This window comes from Misgurnus anguillicaudatus, chromosome 7 (genome assembly GCF_027580225.2).
Source record: "Misgurnus anguillicaudatus chromosome 7, ASM2758022v2, whole genome shotgun sequence".
In the NCBI taxonomy this organism is placed as follows: domain Eukaryota; kingdom Metazoa; phylum Chordata; class Actinopteri; order Cypriniformes; family Cobitidae; genus Misgurnus; species Misgurnus anguillicaudatus.
The window spans coordinates 36,428,457-36,451,402 of record NC_073343.2 but is presented as its reverse complement, the minus strand read 5'-3'; the positions used below and the strand labels follow the sequence as shown (position 1 = coordinate 36,451,402).

Sequence of the window (22,946 nt, the reverse complement as noted above, 5' to 3'; positions counted from 1 at the left end):
TTTTTTAGAAATTTTGAAAAGTATAAATTATGAAGTAATTTTAAAGAAATTGATTTTACTTTTTTTTTTTTACTTTTTTTTACTTGCATCTAATGTGTCATCATCAATCACGCGAGTCATAAGGGGGCGGGCACAGTGGTAAAGAGACTTCACGTGACCAACTCTTGATCAATCAGAGTGCAGGAACCGTTGCGTGACGTAGGCAGGACGAAATTTGAACGTCTTTCTCGAGCTGCCGTTGTAAAGTGAGGAAATAAGGCGGACACCGGATTTACATGAGGATATTTAACGAATAACACGGTTAAAAACACGGTTATCATCTAAAAATGAAGTTTAATCGCAACAGAACGAGAATATAAACCGTTAGAGATGTTTGATGATTTGAGTCGGGCGATTTTTATTTAAACGTGTGAGGCGGAACTGTGAAGAGAATAAACGGACGGACAGACCGCTTGGCTTTGTGTATTTAACACACATTCCGCTTTTATATTTGACCTTTAATGCTATATTACTCAGTTTTACTTGTATATTAAGGTGATTTTTAAAAGTTTTACGGGTCACGATGAAAGTTTTAGAGAGGAATGTTGTTCGTCTGGCTGTAGTTCAGCATCTTCGGTCGGTTTATGGAATAAAAATCAAGAACTGGAACAAAAACAGAAACAAACAGACTTCAGCAAACTCGGTGAGTTCAATAAAACAAATGTGTGATTTTATATAGTGTGTGTGTTGGAGATGTTTGTGGTGTAACGTTACTGTGAGTTGCCTACAAGTTTGGACATCATAACGAAGGCCACTTAAATCCGAGATTACAAAGCTCATATAACAATAAATATGAATATATACAGAATATATAAACAACTACCTTCAATGCTGTCTAAACTGGACTGATTTATGTTTGATTATACCTGCACATAAAGCACAATACGTTGCACAAATCCACTGGATTAACTTATTGATATATTGGCAATATGTACTAAACTCTTTTAAAGGCCATAAAGTGTGTATAAAAATGATTTTTTAGTGTATTTAGATATATGCCTTATTTTGCCTGTTTATATCAAGCAGAGAAACATTGCGCACAAACTCAATAATAGTCTGATTCTGGTTTTATGACCTTTTTAAACCTCCAAATAAATCAAAGTTGTGTTTTCAGATGTGTATCTGTTGCCTTTGGTAATGTTTCTCTGTCCATTACATGTGCACACAAGCAGTTTGTGTTGATTTTCAAACACACAAAGCTTCATGTGTTTGTGTGAGTGAATGGAATGCAGGCGCTCACCTGCACACAGGTTTATACACAGACTAGTTCAGTTCAGCCCTGAGGACTAACAGACACATAACCGTGTTAATCCTTCATTCATTTAAAGAGCTTCAGCTAAACTTTATGGCTTTTTTATTTCTAGGTGAGAGTTTTTGGTGTCGCACTTGAAAGTCTGCCACTCTGTCATGTGTTAGACTATGGAGACGTGCCCTGGTAAGATACACTTTACTATTCTATCTAAATAACTTGCAAATAGGGTTCTTTTCAAAGCTGGAAACTTACCATGGGAAGAATTAACAGGAATACATGGGAATTAATGGGTATTGTATGAAAATAAACTGGGAATTTAAAATTTTTTGGATGAATCCTGATACTTATGCGCATCAAGCCTGCGTTTATCTGATCAAAAATCATAGGATTTGTCATTTTTATTACTTGAATGCATGTCTGCTAATGACTAGGGCTGGGCCGATACCACTTTTTCATGTCTGATACCGATGTCGATACCACAACAACCGTGAGTATCTGTCAGTCAACACCGATCCAATACCATATCTATCGCCCTTTTAATCAATTAAGCTGCAAATAACACATTTGTTAGCTGTACAAAAAGCTTAAACAGAGCTACACAACTCAAACATTTTACTGTGCAACAAATGACTGAAACACTGTGCTATACTGCTGCTTCAATTTTATTAAAATGTTTTAAACAGACTAGTAGCAACAGTTTTAGTTAGTCAGCACAAAAATTCAAAATGAAATTTAAGGTGTAACTTTGGACAATTTAAAGTGCAACTTTGTGCAAATTCATGTTGCTCAGCAAGTCGCACTTTACCCGCAAGTTGCCATGACAAGGTCTGTGTTGGTATTGGATCAGATTGTACTCCCTGATTTCTACAATATTCGATCCGGACATTTTCGCCAAAAATTGGACTAATATCAATACGGAATATTGTATCAGCCCACCCCTACTAATGATCAAACAAATTGTTTATTTACGTTTGTATATGATATATTTTATATAAAATTCCAAATAATTCCCATAAAGTCTTGTTAAATTTCCCAAATTCCCAGATTAAGTTCCCAAATTACAGAAATTTACTGAAAACGTTCCGCCCCTTTGCAACCCTGATTACAAATGACAAAAATTTTGTATGTTGTTATTTAAATAAATGCTGAAGTTTGATAGAGTTTTGCAATTGATTAAGAAGTGAATTCTGTAGAAGACAAGTTAGTGCTGAACAAGTTTTAAATGACTAGTTAGTAAATAAAAAACCTGATTATTCAGTTTGTTGTATGTCTCTGTGCTTGGCAGCTTTATTGTTGATGTTTGTACGAGTCTTATGGAGCATTTGGACACAGAGGGTCTCTTTAGGAAATCTGGTTCTGTCGTTCGGGTCAAGAGCCTCAGGGTGAGTCAATTAATCTTGCGTTACTGGTGCTATTGTGACCAGTGGCAATATTTAACAATGGAGGGGTTTTTCGGACACTGTAGGGCAAACTGGACCAGGGTGAGGACTGTCTGTCCACTGCTGTCCCTCTAGACGTCGCTGGACTTTTAAAGCAGTTCTTCAGGGAGCTGCCAGAGCCGATTCTCACCGCAGACCTGCAGGGTGCTTTTGTGAAGATCCAGGAGCTGACCACAGAAGAAGAGAGGACCTCAGCTACAATTCTGCTGACCTGCGTGCTGCCAGACAGAAATTTAAACACACTGCGCTATTTCTTCAGTTTCCTCGAGAGCGTCTCTCTGCGGTACGTTGCTCTCAGTGCAGCGACTCTTTTTGTCTCAAAACTGTTGTTATGCTAATGAAGGCTCTCCTTTCTTTTCGAGAGCCATTTAGCACCTCTTTTGTGTTTAAAAGCATGTAAAGTTTGTGTAAATCTCATTGTTGTTTCAGATGTGCTCAGAATAAGATGGACAGCAATAATCTGTCTGTGATATTCGCTCCGAACCTTTTTCACTGTGGAGACGGAGTAGAGAAGATGAGCAGCAGTACAGAGAAGAAACTCAAACATCAGGCTGCAGCTGTGCAGTGTCTTATTGACAACGCTACATCTCTGGGTAAATAATATATGATGACAACAAGAACTGGGTGATCATCTTCAGTTTTCACAAAAAACAAACATCTTTTATATTCATTTTAATATTTTTTCTAAAATCATTATTGCTTGCTTGTGTGATTGCTTGAATATATTTCTGAATAATCATGAACATTGAGTGCGTTTACATAACTCAAAAATCTGCTTATTATAGAAACATGGTTTCATGCGTTTACATGCAAATCAATAAACCGGCTATGCAGAAAACTGCATTTACATGGGATTTGGAGATTTGTCAGGTTTCTTGCAGGCAGTGACATCATTGCCTATAGTACATATAGGGGTGGTTTCCTGGACCAGGATTAGCTTAATCCAGGACTAGGCCATAGTTTAATTAGGAAATATAACTAGTTTTAACAAACATGCCTTACTAAAAACATTACCTGTGTGCATTTTGAGGTAAAACAAAGGGCACTGATGTATTTTAAGATATGTCAGTGCAAGTTGTTCTCAGTTTGGAGAGCTCTTAAAAGTGTTTAAGTCTAGGACTAGTCTAATCCCTGTCCGGGAAACCGCCCCATAGTCGTTCAAAAAGCTGACGGGAAAGCTGAGATATTGTTGTATCTCTTCTCATGTCTGCGAAACCTGTAAATGTAACATGAGCTTTTACTTTCACAGTTTCTTTGCCAACTGCTTGAGTCAAACGCAGACTTTTATGTGTTATTTTGTGCTTACTTCCATGCGCACATAAATTGGGGTAATGAGCAACCTGTGCTGATTGGTTTTTTGCTTAAGCCGTTTTTGGGATTTCCCCAATGGCCCAAACCTTTATCAGTTTATTAAGCAGAGTCGGCATAAGACTGCATGTTAACGCACTCTGTCATCTTAGGTCAGTAGAGCTCTTCTGGTTTTTATATGGGTTGTCTTATTGTGGTTTGTAGGTGTGGTTCCTCAGTTTCTCATGGAGAAGGTTCCAGCAATGTTGGGCTGTGATCCTGGCATGTTCTCGCCCTTTTCTGTGCCTGTAGAGGAGAACAACAGTCACTTGGACGTGAAGAAAAGCAACAGACGCAGTTTAGGAGGTAAGGAGCGCTGAAGTGAAGGTTTACAGGGTTTAAAGGGGACATATCATGAAAATCAATCAAGTGCTATAATTGGGTCCCCAGTGCTTCTATCAACCTAGAAAATGTGAAAAAGATCAACCCAGTAACTTAGTTTTGGTAAACCATTCTCTGCAAGCATGTGAAAAAATTGCTCATTCTAATTTCACTCTAGAAAGTGGGCCTTATTACAATAATACATCCTCTTAATCTGCACAATCCAACCACTGCACTGCCATTTAATGCAGAGAGTGTTATCAGGATTATGGCGATCAGTGTTTGCATTTCATCAGCTCATTAGCATTTTAAAGGACAAAGAAAAAAGTAAATTTTATATCATACCTACAAATTGGCAATTTTAACATGTTATAATAAATTATCTATAGGGAATTTTTGAGCTTAAACTTCACACCAAAGGCTTATTTTACATCTTAAAAAAATGGCATAATATGTCCTCTTTAAATATGGGTGTCATCGGTTTGAGATGAAGCTTGATTTGAAGCATCTAGAGATGTAAGTTGAGTGGGTTTGTCTTGTATTCCAGACGTTGTAAATGGAGCTCTGAATAAGTTTAAAACTAGCAGAACTCCAACAAATACCCCACAGTCTGACCGAGCAGGTGGGTAACAGTTCAGACTTCACTGTACCGCCTCTGACTGCGCACGTATGCTCTTATCGCACCAATCTTTCCTCCTAAATGAAAGGATTCATTGTTTAATGACCAAAGATCAAACATCTGTATGATCTTTCATTTGATGAATAAAGTCTTTCTGTATCCACTGAGGTGTTGCGCCTCTCGGCTTCTTTGCTTTGTAACGCATGGACACGCACTGTTTGTGTCGAAGAGTTTCTTCTGCTTTCTGTGTAAATGATCTTCTGCTCTGTTCACGGCTGTTTTCTGCCTATTCAGCACATCATGGCCTGACTGCCTAGTACAGCACAAATCTGAAGATGGTTTTTATAATACTTCATATCATTAAAGTCAGTGAAGAGACTCGATTGATGAATGTGTTGTTTTCCATCCCTTCAGTTTTCTCTGCCGCCACTCCTGTCATTATGACTCCAAACTCGAAGCGTAAGCTGCCTCAAGAGTCACAAACTCACAGCTTCTCCAACAAGAAACGCAGGTCTATCAAGAAGAACCTCGGTCTGGAGCTGTTTCCTAATGCTCTTTTTGGAGGAACATCTACACCTGGATCAGGTGAGTCTCATTGTGCAGTGGATTGTAGTCAAATATGATTTTTGTTATGAAGTTTTGTTGTTCCTAATTATGAAATGTGTATTGATGAAACACAGCTCACAGTGCGTCAGGAGTATTGGACTCGTCACACGGCGCTTTACTCTCTTCAGTGGGCAGAAGCACTCGTTCATCCAGGAGGAAGAGTAACAGACTGCGCGGTCGAAGTGTGAGCAGGTACACACGTGCTGGTTACTCGTCTGCTAATACTCTCATGTGAAAACATCCTAAACTACTACTGTGTTTGTATTGTAATGAGTTTATCTGATTCTTTTCAGAGTTGAATCAGGAAAGACGGGCTGTTTCTCCCCCAGATGTGCTAAAAAAGAGCCCACGCGGAAGTCCCTGCGTCAGCGCTTCAGTCTGGGCAAATCCAGTCGAGAACCTGTAAGTTTAGATAAATCATCTCTATCAACCTGCACCAGAGACTGAACAATCCAACCGCCTTCAGTGCTCGGCCTCTGTCTCTGTCTGTCTGTCTGTCTGTTTGCATGCATGCCTGTAATCTGCATGATAATATTTAAGTATTTGTGGATTAATAATTTATATATATATAGCACTTTGGAGAAAGAACGCATTTTCTTTCAGTTTTGGCTCGCTCTGTGTCGCCATCTAGTGGCAGTGTAATGTAGGTACATGCTGCTGTCATTAGGGTGTAGAGTTACTGTGTGTAGACAATATTCACACTTGAATATACTACTTGAAATATTGTGTTGTACTTATTGGTTTACATGCTATAGAAATGAGTCTGTACATACAGTGGATATATCATAGTAGATTAATGGTATGTTGTTTTGAATGGTCAAGGGCTGTGCTATGCATTTTTATATACAAAAAGAAATGGGTCACTAACTAGCACGGTCTGAATATGACTGACTTAATATGAGGTTAAACGAGATTTAATGTTGCTGCTTAAAAATGTTTTAGGAATTAAGAGTTTTCTGTTTGTTAACGATGATGTCTGACACTAAGATGATGTATAATTGATGTACTGTGATGTTTGTGTGTTCTTAATGTTGCACATATTGTCCAATGTTGTAACATTGTGACTTTAAAAGAATAAATATCTATATTTTATCTAATAAGCTGATACTACTGAAAACATTTATAGGTTTATACGAAGTGTGAATAATAATATTGTAACCGTTTTAAATGACTCTTTTATAATTAAATTGTACTCTTGTGGTTTTGGGGTAATTCCTTGCCATTATTAACACGGTCGTTTTATGCATGTGTAAATATATATGCTGAAATAAAAAAGATTACTGACCAGAAACAACATCAGTATTTCATTTAGTGAATCTTTCATGATTAAACACACAGACATGAGTCAAAACACTGAGTAAAAAGAAGGTGCCTTTATTTCAACAGACCATGATTACACATTCACAACTGGGGCCAAAGGGGTCAGAGGTCATAGGTTGGCGTCTAGCGACACAAGAGAGCTCTTCGGGTTTTCACTTCACCAAAGAGTCTGCGTTTAGTCCGGCTGTTTTGAACGAGAGTCCTTCAAAAGGTCAGTAGCACTGCTTGTATATGGTTTTGGCTTTAATTTCATCCTTCAACTACTCTGACAACGTCACTAAAAACAACTTCAGGGTTGCAGACTGCCACCAAATGGTGGCATTTTGTGCGACCAGAAAATTGGACCTTTTTTTTTGTGACATGACACTGAATTTGAAACGGGACATTGTACTTTCTGCATCTATCATCAAAGTATTTATTAGTAATACAGTGGAAATTAGTAGAAATGTGAATATTTGGTTAGCATGTTGATTTATGGTGTGTGCCCCTAAATTTTCTGGTTGTGCCCCTAAAATTTTCAGTTGGGGGCCACTGTGCTCCTAGTGATAAAAGTTAGTCTGGAGCCCTGTATATATTGTGTCTCAATCTCTTTAATAGAAAATATCCAGAAAATATAGCAAAACCTGTATAAAACTGTAAACTGATGTGTCAAGTATTTAGTGTAAACTTCTCTTCCACTTGAGCAATATCAGGCAGCTGCATGATCTCTTAAATCTAAATAAAATTAAATCCTAACTTCTAATTCTAATGGAAGGACTTCAGTCTCCTCAAAAAAGCTCAAGATGTGTTTTGTGCCAAGAGAAGTCACACTAAACACTGACTGATGCCTGAAGAAGACATTTAGTTCTGACATTTTTTAATGTGTACATATTTTCTGTTTGTATCTTATTAACGAATGAAAAAAATAAATATGAACGGACATTAAAACTTTACCAAGCTGGTTGTGGTGGCCTAAGACTTTTGCACACTACTGTATATGCTAGTTAGCGTTATATGCTAGTTAATGCTATGTGCTAACATTTAGGCTGTAGTTTTACTATTGACATTACAGTTACATTTTGCAGGTCCATACCGGAAAAAAACACAAACGTAGCACTCAGAAACGTCCATTAACAATATCCAAACAATTGATTATTCCTCAAAATCTGTATCTTCATTTGATACAGACTCAAACATAAGATTTGTTTACACACACACACAGAGCTACTGAAGGAGAAACAGCCAATCAGAGAGGAGCTCAACATTATTATTCATGACCCTTTCAATAAAGGTAACAATAGACCATTTCCTTATAAACACAAATCCTAGGTTTGTTAATGGACATGTAAAACTGACTCTGGATCATTTTTGCATTTAATAAAGTCACAAACCTTCAATGTAGATATCAGAAAACAATTTAACAGATTATTACAATGGCACCTTTAATCTAACTGTTCCTATAGACGGGTTGCTCGGCGACGTCACTAACTAGTTGCGCGTACAAAGGAGAGGCAGAAAGAAGAGACGTGCATTGTGTTGTATGCTAGTAGCGGTGTCTGTAAGTCAAAATGGCAAGGAGTTGTTGTGTGGATAATAGTACCAACAGAGTCAGTGCTGGGTGCCTGATGTTAACATACCAGTAGATGCGACTATTACGTTACTAGCCTAACATTATAATTCATACATGTATCACAGTAACACTGCAAAAATAAAGACAGAAAAGCAGATCCAACTAAAATCAAGTTTTATTTATATACAAACAATAAAGAACACTTCAATAATTAAGGTTGTTGCAGTAGCGGATCAGCTCACTAATCGGGCTTTCTGCCTCCTGGATGCGCGCGCACCCTGTAATGTTTGTAAACCTGCAACCCGTCTATTGGAAACAAGGAATAGATGTTCTGCAAGTCAGCATGAAATGAACTCTCTTGTCTACTTAATTCATAATACATACACTGCTCAACTTGAATGTGCTGCTAGATAATTTATTCATATTTCTATCACAGGCTCCAAGTTAATGAGTAAGTCTGAGTTTAACCTGCTGAGTCCACCGTGTGATTCTGTAGATCACAGAAGTTTATGGAGCGGACAGACACCGGATGTGGCCTTCAGCTTCCCATCATATTCATTCTCTGATACACCTGTGAGCCAATTCAGCTCTGAACCATCCATCACTGTGAGCAAACCTCAGACAGTCCTTCATCTACCCAAAAACATCTGCAGCGATTCATTCAGTGATCCGACTCTACTGACACCAGCTGCACGTGAAGATCCACAACATGATCTCGCTCCAAACTCACTGCCCTCAGAAGGAAAATTCATAGAAAGTCATCCTGTATTTGACTCTGGTAAAAACACGGTAAAAGATGATGATGTGACATTTGGGGATTTTGTTCCTTTGTCACCTTTACATATAGACAGCACAATGTTTGAGACTGAACCCGCCCGTGACGGGTCACTGTGTTTCGAAGATGAAAGCCAGCGTTACTTAAACGAGTCGACTGTGCGTTCTAAAGACTGCAGTCAACTGATTAATGCTCTGGACATCCAAAGTCCTGTGGCCTTCAGACCTGACACATCCATCAGGGTTCAGTCCACCCCATACACATCTAGAACCCAAAAGACGGTGGAAACGCCCCCCTTAAACCAGCTGAAGGCGTCTGACGGGCCGCACACAGAGAAGCTCACACAAAACTCTGCCGCTTCGGTCCAAAGCGGCCGAATGAAAGTCGCCGACCAGATTAAACTTTTCAACATGATGACGCTGAATTCACCCAAAGACAAAGTGATCCGATCTCCTCTGAAGTTCCAGCGGACGCCCGTCCGGCAGTCTGTGAGAAGGTTCAACTCTCAGCTTGGAACGACGGGCTCGTGTGCGGTCCGTTCTGTTACGAAGGCCGTGAGTTTCGAGAGCGGTTTGTGCGTTGCGACGAGGCGACAGACTGCGACCGTAGACGACTCTCATCAGCAGCCTACATTCACAAAACCCAAACCTCTAAAGAAAGCAGCGGTCACACGTAACACAGCATTAGACAACATCACTAATAAAGCACCAAAGAGTGACACTAAAAATACAGCAACGAAATGTCCTAAATCTGCCTGTTTTCATGTGGATAAAAGTGAAATGAATCATTATAGAGGTTCACCCAGAAACCCCCTGACGGAGACCAAACTTCTGTCAGCCATGAAGCCCATTGACCTGTAAAACACAACTCAGTCAACTTAATTTATTCTGCTGGAGTGAATGCTGATTGTTTTAAAGGTGAATGAGATCTTTTTTTTTTTTGGTAATGTTAGAACATCTTTTAAAAACTTGTTTTCTTTTAGTTTGATGGTTTGTTTTAGATGATTGACTGATGCTGGTTCATGACTTTATTTAGAGTAAAAATGGATGTTTGTCAATTAGATTAGAAAAAAATTCAACAAAAAGTTTTGTTATTTGACCTTTTTTATTTATATTTTATGCAAACGTTTTATTTTGTTGTTAAAAGTCTTAAAAACACCCTTCTCATGGTACAGCAAGAAAAATGTATGAATATGTCAAGCAGTATTATAAACTTCTGTGCTGTCAGTAATTTACTCTTGTTGCCTTATTATTTACTTTTGGACATAAAGTTGTCAAACTGTTCAATTCTTGATTTGAAGTTTCTTTCTTCACCACCTGGTGGCACAATGTGTTTGTCAAATAACCAACGTGAAGAAATACAGTAAAATAATGTAAACCTGTTGTTTGATTTACAACAGACACAACTAATAATAGTCAGATATTAAATGTTATTTATCACAAAACAAATAATAACACTCTTAAAGACAAATACTGGAATTTGAAGGTTTGTTATCAACAACATCACTGAATGTCAGTATTATAGTTCACACAAATACTAAATTCTGTCATTTTCTCATCCTCGCGTTGATCTAAATCTGTATGAGTTTTTTTTTCTGATGAACACAAAAGAAGATATTTTGATAAATGACGGTAAACACACAGCTGATGGTGCCCATTGACTTCCATAGTAGAAAAAAACAAATATAGAAGTATTGTGATAAATGATGAAGATATTTAGATAAATGATGGTAAGCACACAGCTGAGGGTACACATTGAATATCATCGTATTTGTTTTTCCTACTATGAAAGTCAATGGATACAATCATCTGTGTGTTTACCATCATTTATCAAAATATCTTCTCTTGTGTTCTTCAGAATAAATAAATTCATACATGTCTAGAACACTGATGAGGATAAGAAAATGATGACAGAATTTAATATTTGGGTGAACTTTCACTTTAATAACACAATAATAAACACTGACACACAAACTATTTAAACAATCCTAATTCTATTATAAAAATATGAAAATGTATTATAATTAACTAAAATTATTAGTGCCTTATATCCAGAATTATATATCTAAGATTAACTATCAGTTAAATGAAACTTGATTCACTCAGCTGATCTCATCCTGAACTCGAGTGAATCTCGTTTAAAGATCAAAAACATTGTTTGAAGATTCTTCATTCAGCTCTTTTATAACAACAACAAATCAGCAATCAAGTTTTCTTCTGCAGATATAAATAAACTGTGTGAGAATATAAACTGATATTTGTGATCGGATCATTGAATCACTGACTCGTATTTTCTGAACCGAATCGTTCTTTGAATTGATTCTTTTCACCGAGCTCCTGATGTTCCGCATTAAGATTCAGTTGAATAAAAACACGAATAAACACTGACACAGATGTGTGTGAACACTAATGCACAGTTACACATCATCAACACATAGAAATAAATCTATTTTCTGTCCAGTAAGAAAAACATATTGTGCTTATTTATTTACATTCTTTCATTAAAATTATTCTGTAATAAATGTTTTATTATGATAACTTTAGAATTATATGTTACTCATTATTCTACACTCTCAGAAAATAAAGGTACAAATAATGTTGGAATGGTACCTTTTAAAATGGTCCTAATATGTACCCTTGAGGTACCAGTATGAACACAAAAAGATACCAGTGACAACTTTAGTTCCTCCATGTACTTTTCTTCTGAGATTGTCTCCTATTCAAGTCTTTTTATGATTTATACACAATTTGTCACTGTTGCAGCTTCTTAGAAAAATACGTTTAGCACAAAAAGTAAAGACACAAGAAATAAATTCATACAATTATTACTTACATTTTTATTGTTTATAGAATCTTATTGTATCTTATTTGAACAGACAGATAAACCCCTTCTGTGTGTGTGTGTGTGTGTGTGTGTGTGTGTGTGTGTGTGTGTGTGTGTGTGTGTCAGTGGGCGGATAGCTGTGATTGTGCTGTATTGTAGTGTAGTGAGATGTTGTTGTAGTTGTTGTGCATTTAAACAGCAGCACACATCTGTGGTGTTCAGGACTCGTGTGTGAGAGTTTATGGACAGATAACTGATCTCAGGACTGACATCTACACACTTCAGGTGAGAAAGACATCTTTACACATTTACTGCATCACTTCATCGTTACATATCTGAATGATTTGAACACAATCTGAACGTTTGATTTCAGTTTGATTCAGTTTCAAATTAATTTCGGCTAAATCAAGACTGACTGAATTTGTGCTTTATAGTCTACAGAAAAACCTTCATGTTTTATAAGGTTCTGAAATGATTTGTTATGATATTTAAATATTTGTTATGGACGCATTAAAACTGGATGTAAATTAAATAAGTAGGCTACAATAAAATAAAATAAAATGATTTTGGAGATCTGGTGACCGCAGGAGCGCCAAACTGCTTCATGTATTAATGCAGTACTCAGATTCAATGTGTTTTTATCAGCATGTGTAGATTTATAAGTGAAATCATTTATAAATGAATAAAATGTTGATGTTGTTTGTTTTCTCTTTAGTGATGATGACCGCATCTCTCCGCATCTGCGCGCTCCTTCTCATTTGCGTGCTCGTATCGAATCTCGCCGAATCCAAACGGAACCGCGGCGCGATTCCTCATCCCGACAAGAACAATCCCAACGAGTCGGACATGCAGTCTCGGTCTCAGCCCGGGTCGGGCTCGAGAGGCAGAAGTCGAGGTTCGTCCGTGTCCGCCGAAGAGGTTCTGGAGTCCAGTCAGGAGGCTTTACACGTCACCGAGCGCCGGTACCTGAAGCGGGACTGGTGTAAGACACAGCCGCTCAAACAGACGATCCACGAGGAGGGTTGCACGAGCCGAACCATCATAAACCGGTTCTGTTACGGACAGTGTAACTCGTTTTACATCCCGCGGCACGTGCGGCGCGAGGAGGGCGCATTTCAGTCCTGCTCGTTCTGTAAACCCAAAAGATTCAGCACCATGACCTTTACCCTTAACTGTCCCGACCAACAACCACCGACCCGCAAGAAACGAGTCCAACGGGTCAAACAGTGCCGCTGTGTTTCCATCGAGCTGGACTGACAGAGACTGAGAGAGATCCGATCTGGACTGATCCGTGTCAGTAAGAGCACGCACGCGCAGTACAGTACTTAAAGTCTATACTCATCTTTTGTTTGAAACAGAATAAAATACATCAAAACAACGAACAAACAAATCATTCGTTCACCCAAAATAATGAAAACTCTGTCATCATTTATTTCCTGTCATGTTGTTATAAACCTGTTTAAATCTTTAAGATTGTAATCAAACTGATCATGAGCACCATTCACTTCCATATTCTTTTATCCTATTATAGAAGTGAATGGGGCTTACAGACATTCCTTAAAATATCTTCATTCGTCTTTATCCGAACAAATAAATGTCTACAGGTTTGTAAGAACATGAGAGTGAGAAATGATGAGAGAATTTTCAATTTTTGGGTGAAGTATCACTTTAACTTTGAGTTTCATCGAGATTGAAGCTCTGCGCGCGAGTTTAATAACGCGCGTGTCGTGCACAACTCATAACTTATTTGTTTACAAAACTAACGGGAACACACAGCATTCATAAAAGACATTTTTTTATTATTGAGAAATCTAAATTATTTTAATCACGTGCCTCTATTGAAGGTTACTTTTTAAACTTAAATAAAGATCTTATTATTATCAGTTATCAACTGCGATATTTCGTAAAGTATCCGTAGGTCTACATGAAATCTGTGCTAAAACTTGTCACAAAAATGTCCAAAATTTGTCATAAATAAGTTTCGTGATGTAAAATATCTGTATATCAGTGGGAATGCTTCTGTATTTTCCATGAGAGATTCCAGAATGATCTCAGCAGATTCCATCAGAGCTAACTGCACATTTCATTTTTATTTATTGACTTACAAACTGCAAAATCTTTAAATATTTGACTTTTTGTCAAACTCCAACACAGATTATTTGGGACTTTACTGTCTGTGCCGAGAAGCCTGATTTAAATGTTGTTTATCAATTATAGACTCTCTTTACAGGACACAACTTTATGTGTTATGTGTATATGTATTGAATATAAGATGTGATCACATTATGATGCATGTCTTTATTAATCTCTAAATGTAGTTTGTTTAAATGTAAAGACTGAGAGTTTCCACTATGTGGAATTGGACTTTAATGAATTTATTTCATGTGATAGAAGCAGACTGAAGCTGTTATCAGATCTGATTTATCTATTTATAATATCAGTCTTTAAGATGAAACATTAAAACAGTTCAAACAACTCAGTTGTAAAGACCAAATGATGTATGTTAAAGTTATAGTGTATGATGTTGCAGATAATGCAGATGAGAGATTAACAGCTGCATGCGTTCAGAATACAGAGATGTGGATGAATTATATGAATAAAAGATCAGACAGTCTGACCCTTGATCTTTCTCTGACAGTCGCGTGGCCGTGTCACTGATTCACTCATTACATGCTTCATAAATAACTAAAGAAACTGATTTCACGCCGAGTATGTTACGCTCGACACATCCACACAGAGCTCATGATGAGACACTTTTTCATCTCTACACCAAAATGTCCATCAACTCAAGAGTCTGGATCAGGATCAGATCCTTCATCAGGAGAGAAGCTAAACTCATATTAAGGGACATTTCAGACTTAAAGTGAATTAAAACTGAGTTTGAGACTGAAGAAAAATGAAATAAGAACTATTTATTGTTTTCTTCTGAGCTTTTCTGCAGGCTTTTATACAAAAAACAACTTTGGACTAATCTGATTTTGACTTACTCTGAGAAACTGAATTCTGAGTATCTGTCTACTAAAATATCTTTAAAAAATAATGTATTATAATCCAAAAGTTTTAATTATATCAACAATAATTATGACCGCATGAATAAACACTTCAGATTTTTCTAATGTTAAGTCAAACGGTTTCAAATCGTTTGTCTTTGATGTTTTTTGATGTAAAACATGGTTTATTTCCCCTAATAAGACAAACATCAGAGACAACATCAGCAAACTCATTCAATGAAAATAACTTCATGTTACAGAAGATTAAATGTAAATGTAACAGTCAGTGGCAACAACTTATTGTCTTAAATACATCCGTACACATCCATATATTCATCATTTATAAATTAAATGAAGGGGCAAACAATATTCTGTGTTTAACTTCTGCTAGCAACGCCATCTCAAACCTGTCTTAAATACAATCTTTATTTTCTGTATAATCAGCCCATTTAAGTCAAACTGGACATCATACAGATCCCTCTGCTGCGTGTATTCATCTACAGATGGAGATATGGTTCATACAGTCCACTTGCATAGGTTTCAGGTACATAAAAGTGCTTCACATTTAATCATCATTTGGCAAAAAGAAAACGTGAAAAAACTAAAGGCAGCAAATGCTGAAAAAAACTTGAAAACTCAACAAATGATTTATGTGTGATTTGTTTTCTGTTCAAGTAGAAATATCTCTATCATCACGTTGGCCCATGATGTGTTTAAATAATAACATTGAAGCTGTACATTGGAAGAGTTTTAATGGATTGATTTGAGGCTGTGACTGAAGCACAGATGAGGCACTCTTGATAAAGATAAAGATGAAGATGTTGGATTGATTCATATGACCTATAAGTCCCATTACAACACTAATCTCTCTCTCTCTCTCTCTCTCTCTCTCTCTCTCTCTCTCTCTCTCTCTCTCTCTCTCTCTCTCTCTCTCTCTATGAGTCTTCATCGCAGTATTTGCTCTCTTTACACCGAGGTTTACTTGGCATTCACTTTAATGATAAAACATGTTGGTTAATTATGATGTGAATGATTGTAAAGCATCATCGCTGATCTGAGATCAGTCACAGATCTAATGGTCATTAGAAGGTCTGATGTCAGGAGTCTAAATGGTGATGAGATTGATTGATCTCAGCTGGAGACACCTGCTTCTTTCTTTCGAAGTCGTTCTTTCTGTCATAGAGAATTCAGTCAGTGAGATCAGTACAACATCACATTGAGGATTAATAAGAGACTTTGACTCACCAGACTGTTTTCGTTGATCTTCTTCGTCTCCACTTTCTTATCCGCTGTGATTTTTTGGATGGTCTCTTGAGCTTCTTTTAGTCTTAAAATAAAGAGTTCAACGTGACTTTAATTATAATTTCTCATCTGATTTTATTTCTTTATTCAGTCCAATGAAAATGTTTAAATATTTGCAGGATGTCCAAACAATTTTAATTTCTTTTATTTATGTCATAAAGGAGTTTAATTAAGATTTTCTACATTAAAGACATTATCATCATTTTTATTGGAAAACACAGAACAAAATCTTTTTACCCATGAGAAGCAAAACTGCGTAAGATCATTTTTTTCATATATATTCATATAGAATATATCTTGAATTAAGTTAAGTTTGTGCATTTATGCATTTGGCAGATGCTGAATTTAAAGTGCTTTTCAGTGGATTGAAGCTGTAGTTATTATCAGTATTTGTGTAAACTATGACCTGTGCACCGCTAACACAATCATACAGAAACATAAACCTTATCATATGAAGTCTCGTTTTTAAGATGTTCATTTATTATTATTATTTAATTTAAATTATTATTTATATAATTTTTTTTATTATAGCTGCAAGCTAAAAATAGTCACTGTTGTATAACTGTCAGGACGTAGTTTTGATCTCTCTCTTTAACTCATACCAGATCTGCACTGTTGATGTTTCATGCTTGAAATGATCCTCAATGAATTTTGTAGACAGTGGAGACAAATAAAAATAAACAAGTTTTGAGCGTCATTAAGTTACGAGGGTCATGACGCGGTGGATTCAGTGTGCTGGATTTATGATGTCACTCTTGACCCGTGTGTCCAGTTAGCAGAGCGTCCCGCTGGGGACCAGAACCTCTCCTAACATCTCTCTGCTTTTACTGAACCTAACTTACAGCCCACTCTTATCATACAGCATGAAGTTTAGAATCAAACATCAATCATTTAAACCTTTGACTTCTCATACTCACCTTTCTTTGGAGATGATTTTATTCTCACGGTTCCAGGTGTTCTTAAAGTCATTACAGAACTCGTGCCAGAGCATGAAGATGTAATTTGGAGAAACCTCTTTTTCTCCAGCTTTGGGTTTGAGTCCAAAGTACGTCACCATGTCCTGAAAGCTAAAGAGACGATTGAAGGTCAGAGAGACATCAGACAAACATCACGGCAACGTTTATAATCGTGATATTAACAGTCAGAACAGAAGAGCATCTGGAGGTGAATATTGAAGACAAGACATCATCACACATACTGGACTATTGTGCCCAAAGCTTTCATTCTTGTCTTTTGTTCATACAGCACTTGATTAAACACACGGCAGCAATGTTTAAATCCACTGCACAGAATCTTAAAATAAATACAAACATCAGATCAGTGAGCGACTCTGAACTGAAACTAAATGAATCCAGTAGTATCTTGATCTTTATTCAGAAATCATCAGTCTGCTACTATAAACCCTGCAAAACAGAAGCGTCTGAATGATGTTTATGAGTAAAACAGCCTTAAAAGACCTCAAACACAACCAGACAAAAATCACGTTCAGCGAGCACAAATCAAATGAAAGGCAGAGATTAATGATCACACACACAAATAAATCAGTGTTGTTTTTACTGTGAGTTTTCAGCTGTGTAAGGACTGAGAGAAAGAGTTTCTGTGAGATGAGATGAAGATCATGTGAGTTATCTCTCTGACAGAATAAAAATCCCAACACACTTCAAACTGCCGTCCGTGCGATATAAAAAGGTTTTACGTGGCGCTGAAAGTCACTGGATCTATTTTCAGTTGATTCGGGCCCTCTCGTAAGATCAAAGACGCGCTGGCGTAGCTCAGTGTGTTTGTATGTGTGTAAAGGTGATGCCCTTCAGGTTGGGCCACATGTGGACGCCCACCCAGATCCCGGACGAGTGCCCGAGGCTTCCCGTATCCATCACCCGCGTGTCACTTTAACGACGTGCGGCCATGGGAACTCGGGGAAAGCCTCACTTACCGTCGGCTGCGGCGCTCGGCCCTTTTGTGGAGCAAATTAAAGGTAAATTAAAAGAGCGTCTAAGCTGCTTGACTCTTTTGATCAATATCGCTCAATTCAACACCTTCATTAGCGCGGTCAGACGTGTTGAAGGAGCCACACGCATGTGTGGGATTCTCTTCAGAAATAAAACATTTGCAGTCAAACTCTCTCCTCATGCTCTATATAAACATCTTCTCTCTCTTATTTATTTCTATTCACTTTGTTTTGTTTCAGGCTGAAAAAATCTAAACAAGGAAAAAGAATCAAAATGCTTTGTTTGTCCCCCCATGAAAAGTTCCAGATATTTTCCATGGTGCAGCATCTGGCTGTTGAATATTTTGACATAAATCAGAGCCGAGAGTTTGGCTGAGATGGTAAAGAGGTCACGTGATAACATCATATGACAAGAGGAAACTACAGGTCAGATTCTCTCTCTCTCTCTCACATCAAACTCTAGTGCGCTGTATTTTAAGGCATCAGGTGCACAGAAGGCAATCCCAGAATGCATTACGTTGTATTATATCAAGTACCAATGAAATCTTATAACATCAAACAAAACAATATTTAAAAAGAAAAACATGAACTAGTTCATTAAACTGAGATCAGCTGTGACATATAAAGTGAGGGTGCTACCTTAGAAGACAGCTGACTACGTAGTGAGCACAGGAGGTTTTAGAACAGAGAATCTGTCTGTTGTTGTCAAGATCAGTTTAAAGTATTTACCTCAAACAGACAGCAGACTTTACTGAACACAATTCACATTAATCACATTAAGCTCGCTCAATCGTATGAGCTGCTCGGGGAAATTTAACTTCATGTTATTTCTTACCTCTTCTGTGCAGCTTGTAGATTCTTCTCTTCAGTTGTGTAATCTGATTGTGCTGCAAACAACAAAACAACATAATTCATCTATGATCTATAATACATGCCTATAATACATCTATAAAACATATCTACAATAATCTGTAATTAATGTCTATAATACATCTATAATACATATCTATAATTAATCTATAATACATCTATAATTAATCTATAATACATCGATAATACATGCCTATAATACATCTATAATTAATCTATAAAACATATCTACAATAATCTGTAATTAATGTCTATAATACATCTATAATACATATCTATAATTAATCTATAATACATCTATAATTAATCTATAATACATCTATAATACATCTATAATACATCTATAATACATATCTATAATTAATCTATAATACATCTATAATTAATCTATAATACATCTATAATTAATCTATAATACATCTATAATACATCTATAATACATCTATAATTAATCTATAATACATCTATAATTACTTTATAATACATCTATAATTAATCTATAATACATCTATAATACATCTATAATTAATCTATAATACATCTATAATTAATCTATAATACATCTATAATTAATCTATAATACATCTATAATTAATCTATAATACATCTATAATTACTTTATAATACATCTATAATTAATCTATAATTAATCTATAATACATCTATAATTAATCTATAATACATCTATAATTACTTTATAATACATCTATAATTAATCTATAATACATCTATAATACATCTATAATACATCTATAATACATCTATAATTACTTTATAATACATCTATAATTAATCTATAATTAATCTATAATACATCTATAATTAATCTATAATACATCTATAATTACTTTATAATACATCTATAATTAATCTATAATACATCTATAATACATCTATAATTAATCTATAATACATCTATAATTAATCTATAATACATCTATAATTAATTTTATACCACAGTTCCGTTGAATGCCTCATTCTTATTGGTTGAGAATGGTTGAGAAATGTTCCATAAGTGTTGATTATTTTTTAATAACTCCACATTTAATCTTTAAAATGTCTTAAAATAGACACTAATATTTTTGGTAACCGTGGTATAAGCGGAATAATTGACTCCGGTCCTTTGAATTATTCGAGAATAATGCACACCCGCGGCATAACCACCTCAGGTCAGGTGTGCATTATTTTCTTATAATTCAACGGCCCGTCTTCAATTATTCCTTACATAATGCATCTAGAATATATTAAAGAGAGCACATTTGTTTCTCTGAGCTGTGAGATGTTGTTGCCGATGTCTGTCTGTGTGTGTGTGTGTGTGTGTGTGTGTGTGTGTGTGTGTGTGTGTGTGTGTGTGTGTGTGTGTGTGTGTGTGTGTGTGTGTGTGTGTGTGTGTGTGTGTGTGTGTGTGTGTGTGTGTGTGTGTGTGCGCGCGCGTGTGTGTGTGTGTGTGTGTGTGTACTCATGGCTCCTGTGGAGTTTCTCCATGTAAAAGTGTTTAAATGTAAGTCAGATGTGTGCGGTGGACGGCCGAGGTGCAAGAATTGATCTCAGGCTGGAGAAACTGCTATGATCTCAGATTTATTGCATTTTCCAGATTCATCTCCCTTTTTACTGTGATGGGGGAGTCGTTCCCACTCAAGATTTAAGAGGGGGAAGTCTCCAAAAAACCTGTTCAAAGGCGAGTTTGGGGGTCTTAGTGGGGGCTGTGAAGAGTGTGAACACGCTTTCTATTTTCCAAACATGTGTGTGCGTGTGTGTGTGTGTGTGTGTGTGTGTGTGTGTGTGTGTGTGGCTGATTGTCTAAAGCTAATGAAGGTGTGTGTGTTGTGTGTTATGTTGTTACCGGCCGAGCGGGCTGAGCCGTGACCAATATCGTTGGTCTCAGCAGGGGTGAACTGGCGCCTGTGGTCTCACTCTGTGTTTTTGTGTGTTTGTTTGTGTATGTGTGTGCTTGTAATAATTATAACTATAATAAAACATTTTAATTTAACATTTAAAAAACACAAGAGGACAATAAAACATGACAATACACAGAGAGAAACAAACACAGATCATGAACAAATGACATTTAAACAACATGCTGCTAATAAAACTCACTGTTTCATTTCACTTTATAGATCTGTGTGTGTGTGTGTGTGTGTGTGTGTGTGTGTGTGTGTGTGTGTGTGTGTGTGTGTGTAGTCAGTCAAACACAAGTATAAGAATGAATACACAGCTCAAGTGTTCACCTCAGCACATGTTTGTCTGTTCTCATCATAACTTTAAGACTGGTTTGATTTGAAGCCTTAAATCTTGAGATGTGTTGTGTATTCAGTCATGACAAGATGAATGTTGACACTAAAACCTGCTGCTTCAGTGATGATACAGGAGTGACAGAAGATGTTGTGTGTTTATAAAGACTATGGGAAGTGTTGTTGGGATGGAAAGTTTAGACATGAATCTTCTGTGCTCCTGTAGATCCTCACAGTTTTATGACACTTTAGTCTCGAGGTCTTTCTGAGAATTTGAATCTGATTGATTGAGATGTTTTCAGGATTCACTTCACACAGACTACACTGATAATCTCTTTCAGAAGAAATCTTTCCTCATTGACTGTAAGGAGGATTAGTGGTGTATACGTGATGTTACTTACTGACCCACATCATTTCCATCTCTCTGTAATATTCTGCTTTATACAGTTGATATATATACACACATCAAACCTTCAGTCTACAGATGATGTAAAATTTCAGAGCATCTAATGTAAAAGTCCAATTATAATTCAACTACAGGTAAACTATGTTTGGCCTTACAGGATGACATTTATCTGAAGATGTTTGGAGATCTGTATGTGATTCTTCAGCACAGTGCCGTCCTGTAAAGACTATAAATCAACTAGTGTTAAAGATCTCATCATTTCTCACCTGTACTAATAAAGAACTCCATTTTGTTTTTAAAGGGTTGAAGATGCTCCTCTGAAGAGTTCTCACACACCTGCTGAACCTCCTGTTCACAAGCTACAGGAGAAATACAAAGAAACACAACTCAATATCTGATGAATGAGAGTTTTATACATCAATCACATCAGCATTTAAATAAGAACCACGAGGAACATCTCCACACAAACACACATGGACTATTAAAGAAGACAAACATGTTTGGAGTGAATTCAGACCAACGAATGCTTACATCAGGTTATACTAGTGACAAACACCACAACTAGTTTATACATCTCATTATCAGACAGGAATCTGATCTTTCTACAGAGATAAATCTTTCACTGTGACTGTATTGATCTGACAGACTGATCCCAGATCATACTGTATGTTGTTAAACTAGCAGTTAAACCAAGAGAAGTGTTGAGCGTGGAGACGGGTGGATGTTATGCACTGAGTTTATATTGTTTATAAAGTTGGATTATCTACTGACAAGATTCACTACACGCTATATAAATAAGTGCAGACTGAAAACGTCTCGTCTCCTGAAAGATATTTCCAAAACATGACGTACACACACTGAGAGAGAGTTGTGTGTGTGTGTGTAGAAACATGGTTTGTGTTAATTCTGCCCTTCATCATTCACAATAGTTGAGGATTTGAGGAATGCTCTTCTATTGTCTTGACTCTTGGCATATGGGCTGAATTGATGACATTGTGTTATAATGAATAAGCAGCAGTAAAAGTGCTGAGACGCTGAAAAGAAGACTGATGGACATCATCAATGTTTTTGTGGTCCGAAGATGTTAACCTGTAAGACTGAATGTGTAG

The 22,946-nt window shown here is 36.7% G+C and overlaps 3 protein-coding genes across 5 annotated transcripts in view; 2 read left to right on the top strand and 1 right to left on the bottom strand.

The window, feature by feature from the left end:
- Positions 1–142: 142 nt before the first annotated feature.
- Positions 143–10,553, top strand: arhgap11a (Rho GTPase activating protein 11A). Of its 2 annotated transcripts, XM_055172719.2 has the most exons (12): positions 144–682; positions 1,404–1,474; positions 2,577–2,673; positions 2,757–3,013; positions 3,160–3,323; positions 4,243–4,383; positions 4,946–5,020; positions 5,432–5,602; positions 5,698–5,815; positions 5,917–6,025; positions 7,010–7,154; positions 8,929–10,553. In XM_055172719.2, the coding sequence occupies exons 1-12, from the start codon at positions 563–565 to the stop codon at positions 10,125–10,127; spliced, it is 2,667 nt and encodes an 888-aa protein (XP_055028694.2). In that variant the 5' UTR covers positions 144–562; the 3' UTR covers positions 10,128–10,553. The 2 variants fall into 2 exon arrangements, with proteins under 2 accessions (XP_055028695.2, XP_055028694.2); XM_055172720.2 differs by lacking the exon at positions 4,946–5,020 and having other exon boundaries at positions 143–682.
- Positions 10,554–12,218: 1,665 nt separating this feature from the next.
- On the top strand, positions 12,219–13,977 carry grem1b (gremlin 1b). Its single transcript, XM_055172718.2, has 2 exons — positions 12,219–12,375; positions 12,806–13,977. Exon 2 carries the CDS (start codon positions 12,808–12,810, stop codon positions 13,345–13,347), a length of 540 nt encoding a protein of 179 aa, XP_055028693.2. The 5' UTR covers positions 12,219–12,375; positions 12,806–12,807; the 3' UTR covers positions 13,348–13,977.
- Positions 13,978–15,244: 1,267 nt separating this feature from the next.
- The window catches only part of LOC129417852 (formin), a 35,110-nt gene continuing 27,408 nt past the window's right edge, over positions 15,245–22,946 (bottom strand). For both annotated transcript variants that reach the window (XM_055172717.2, XM_073869846.1), the window contains 5 exons: positions 22,104–22,196; positions 19,166–19,217; positions 17,300–17,449; positions 16,326–16,407; positions 15,245–16,253 (listed from right to left, as the gene is read on the bottom strand). In XM_055172717.2, the coding sequence (XP_055028692.2) occupies positions 16,212–16,253; positions 16,326–16,407; positions 17,300–17,449; positions 19,166–19,217; positions 22,104–22,196 (419 nt within the window). In that variant the 3' untranslated portion in view covers positions 15,245–16,211. The remainder of the gene's footprint in view (positions 16,254–16,325; positions 16,408–17,299; positions 17,450–19,165; positions 19,218–22,103; positions 22,197–22,946) is intronic.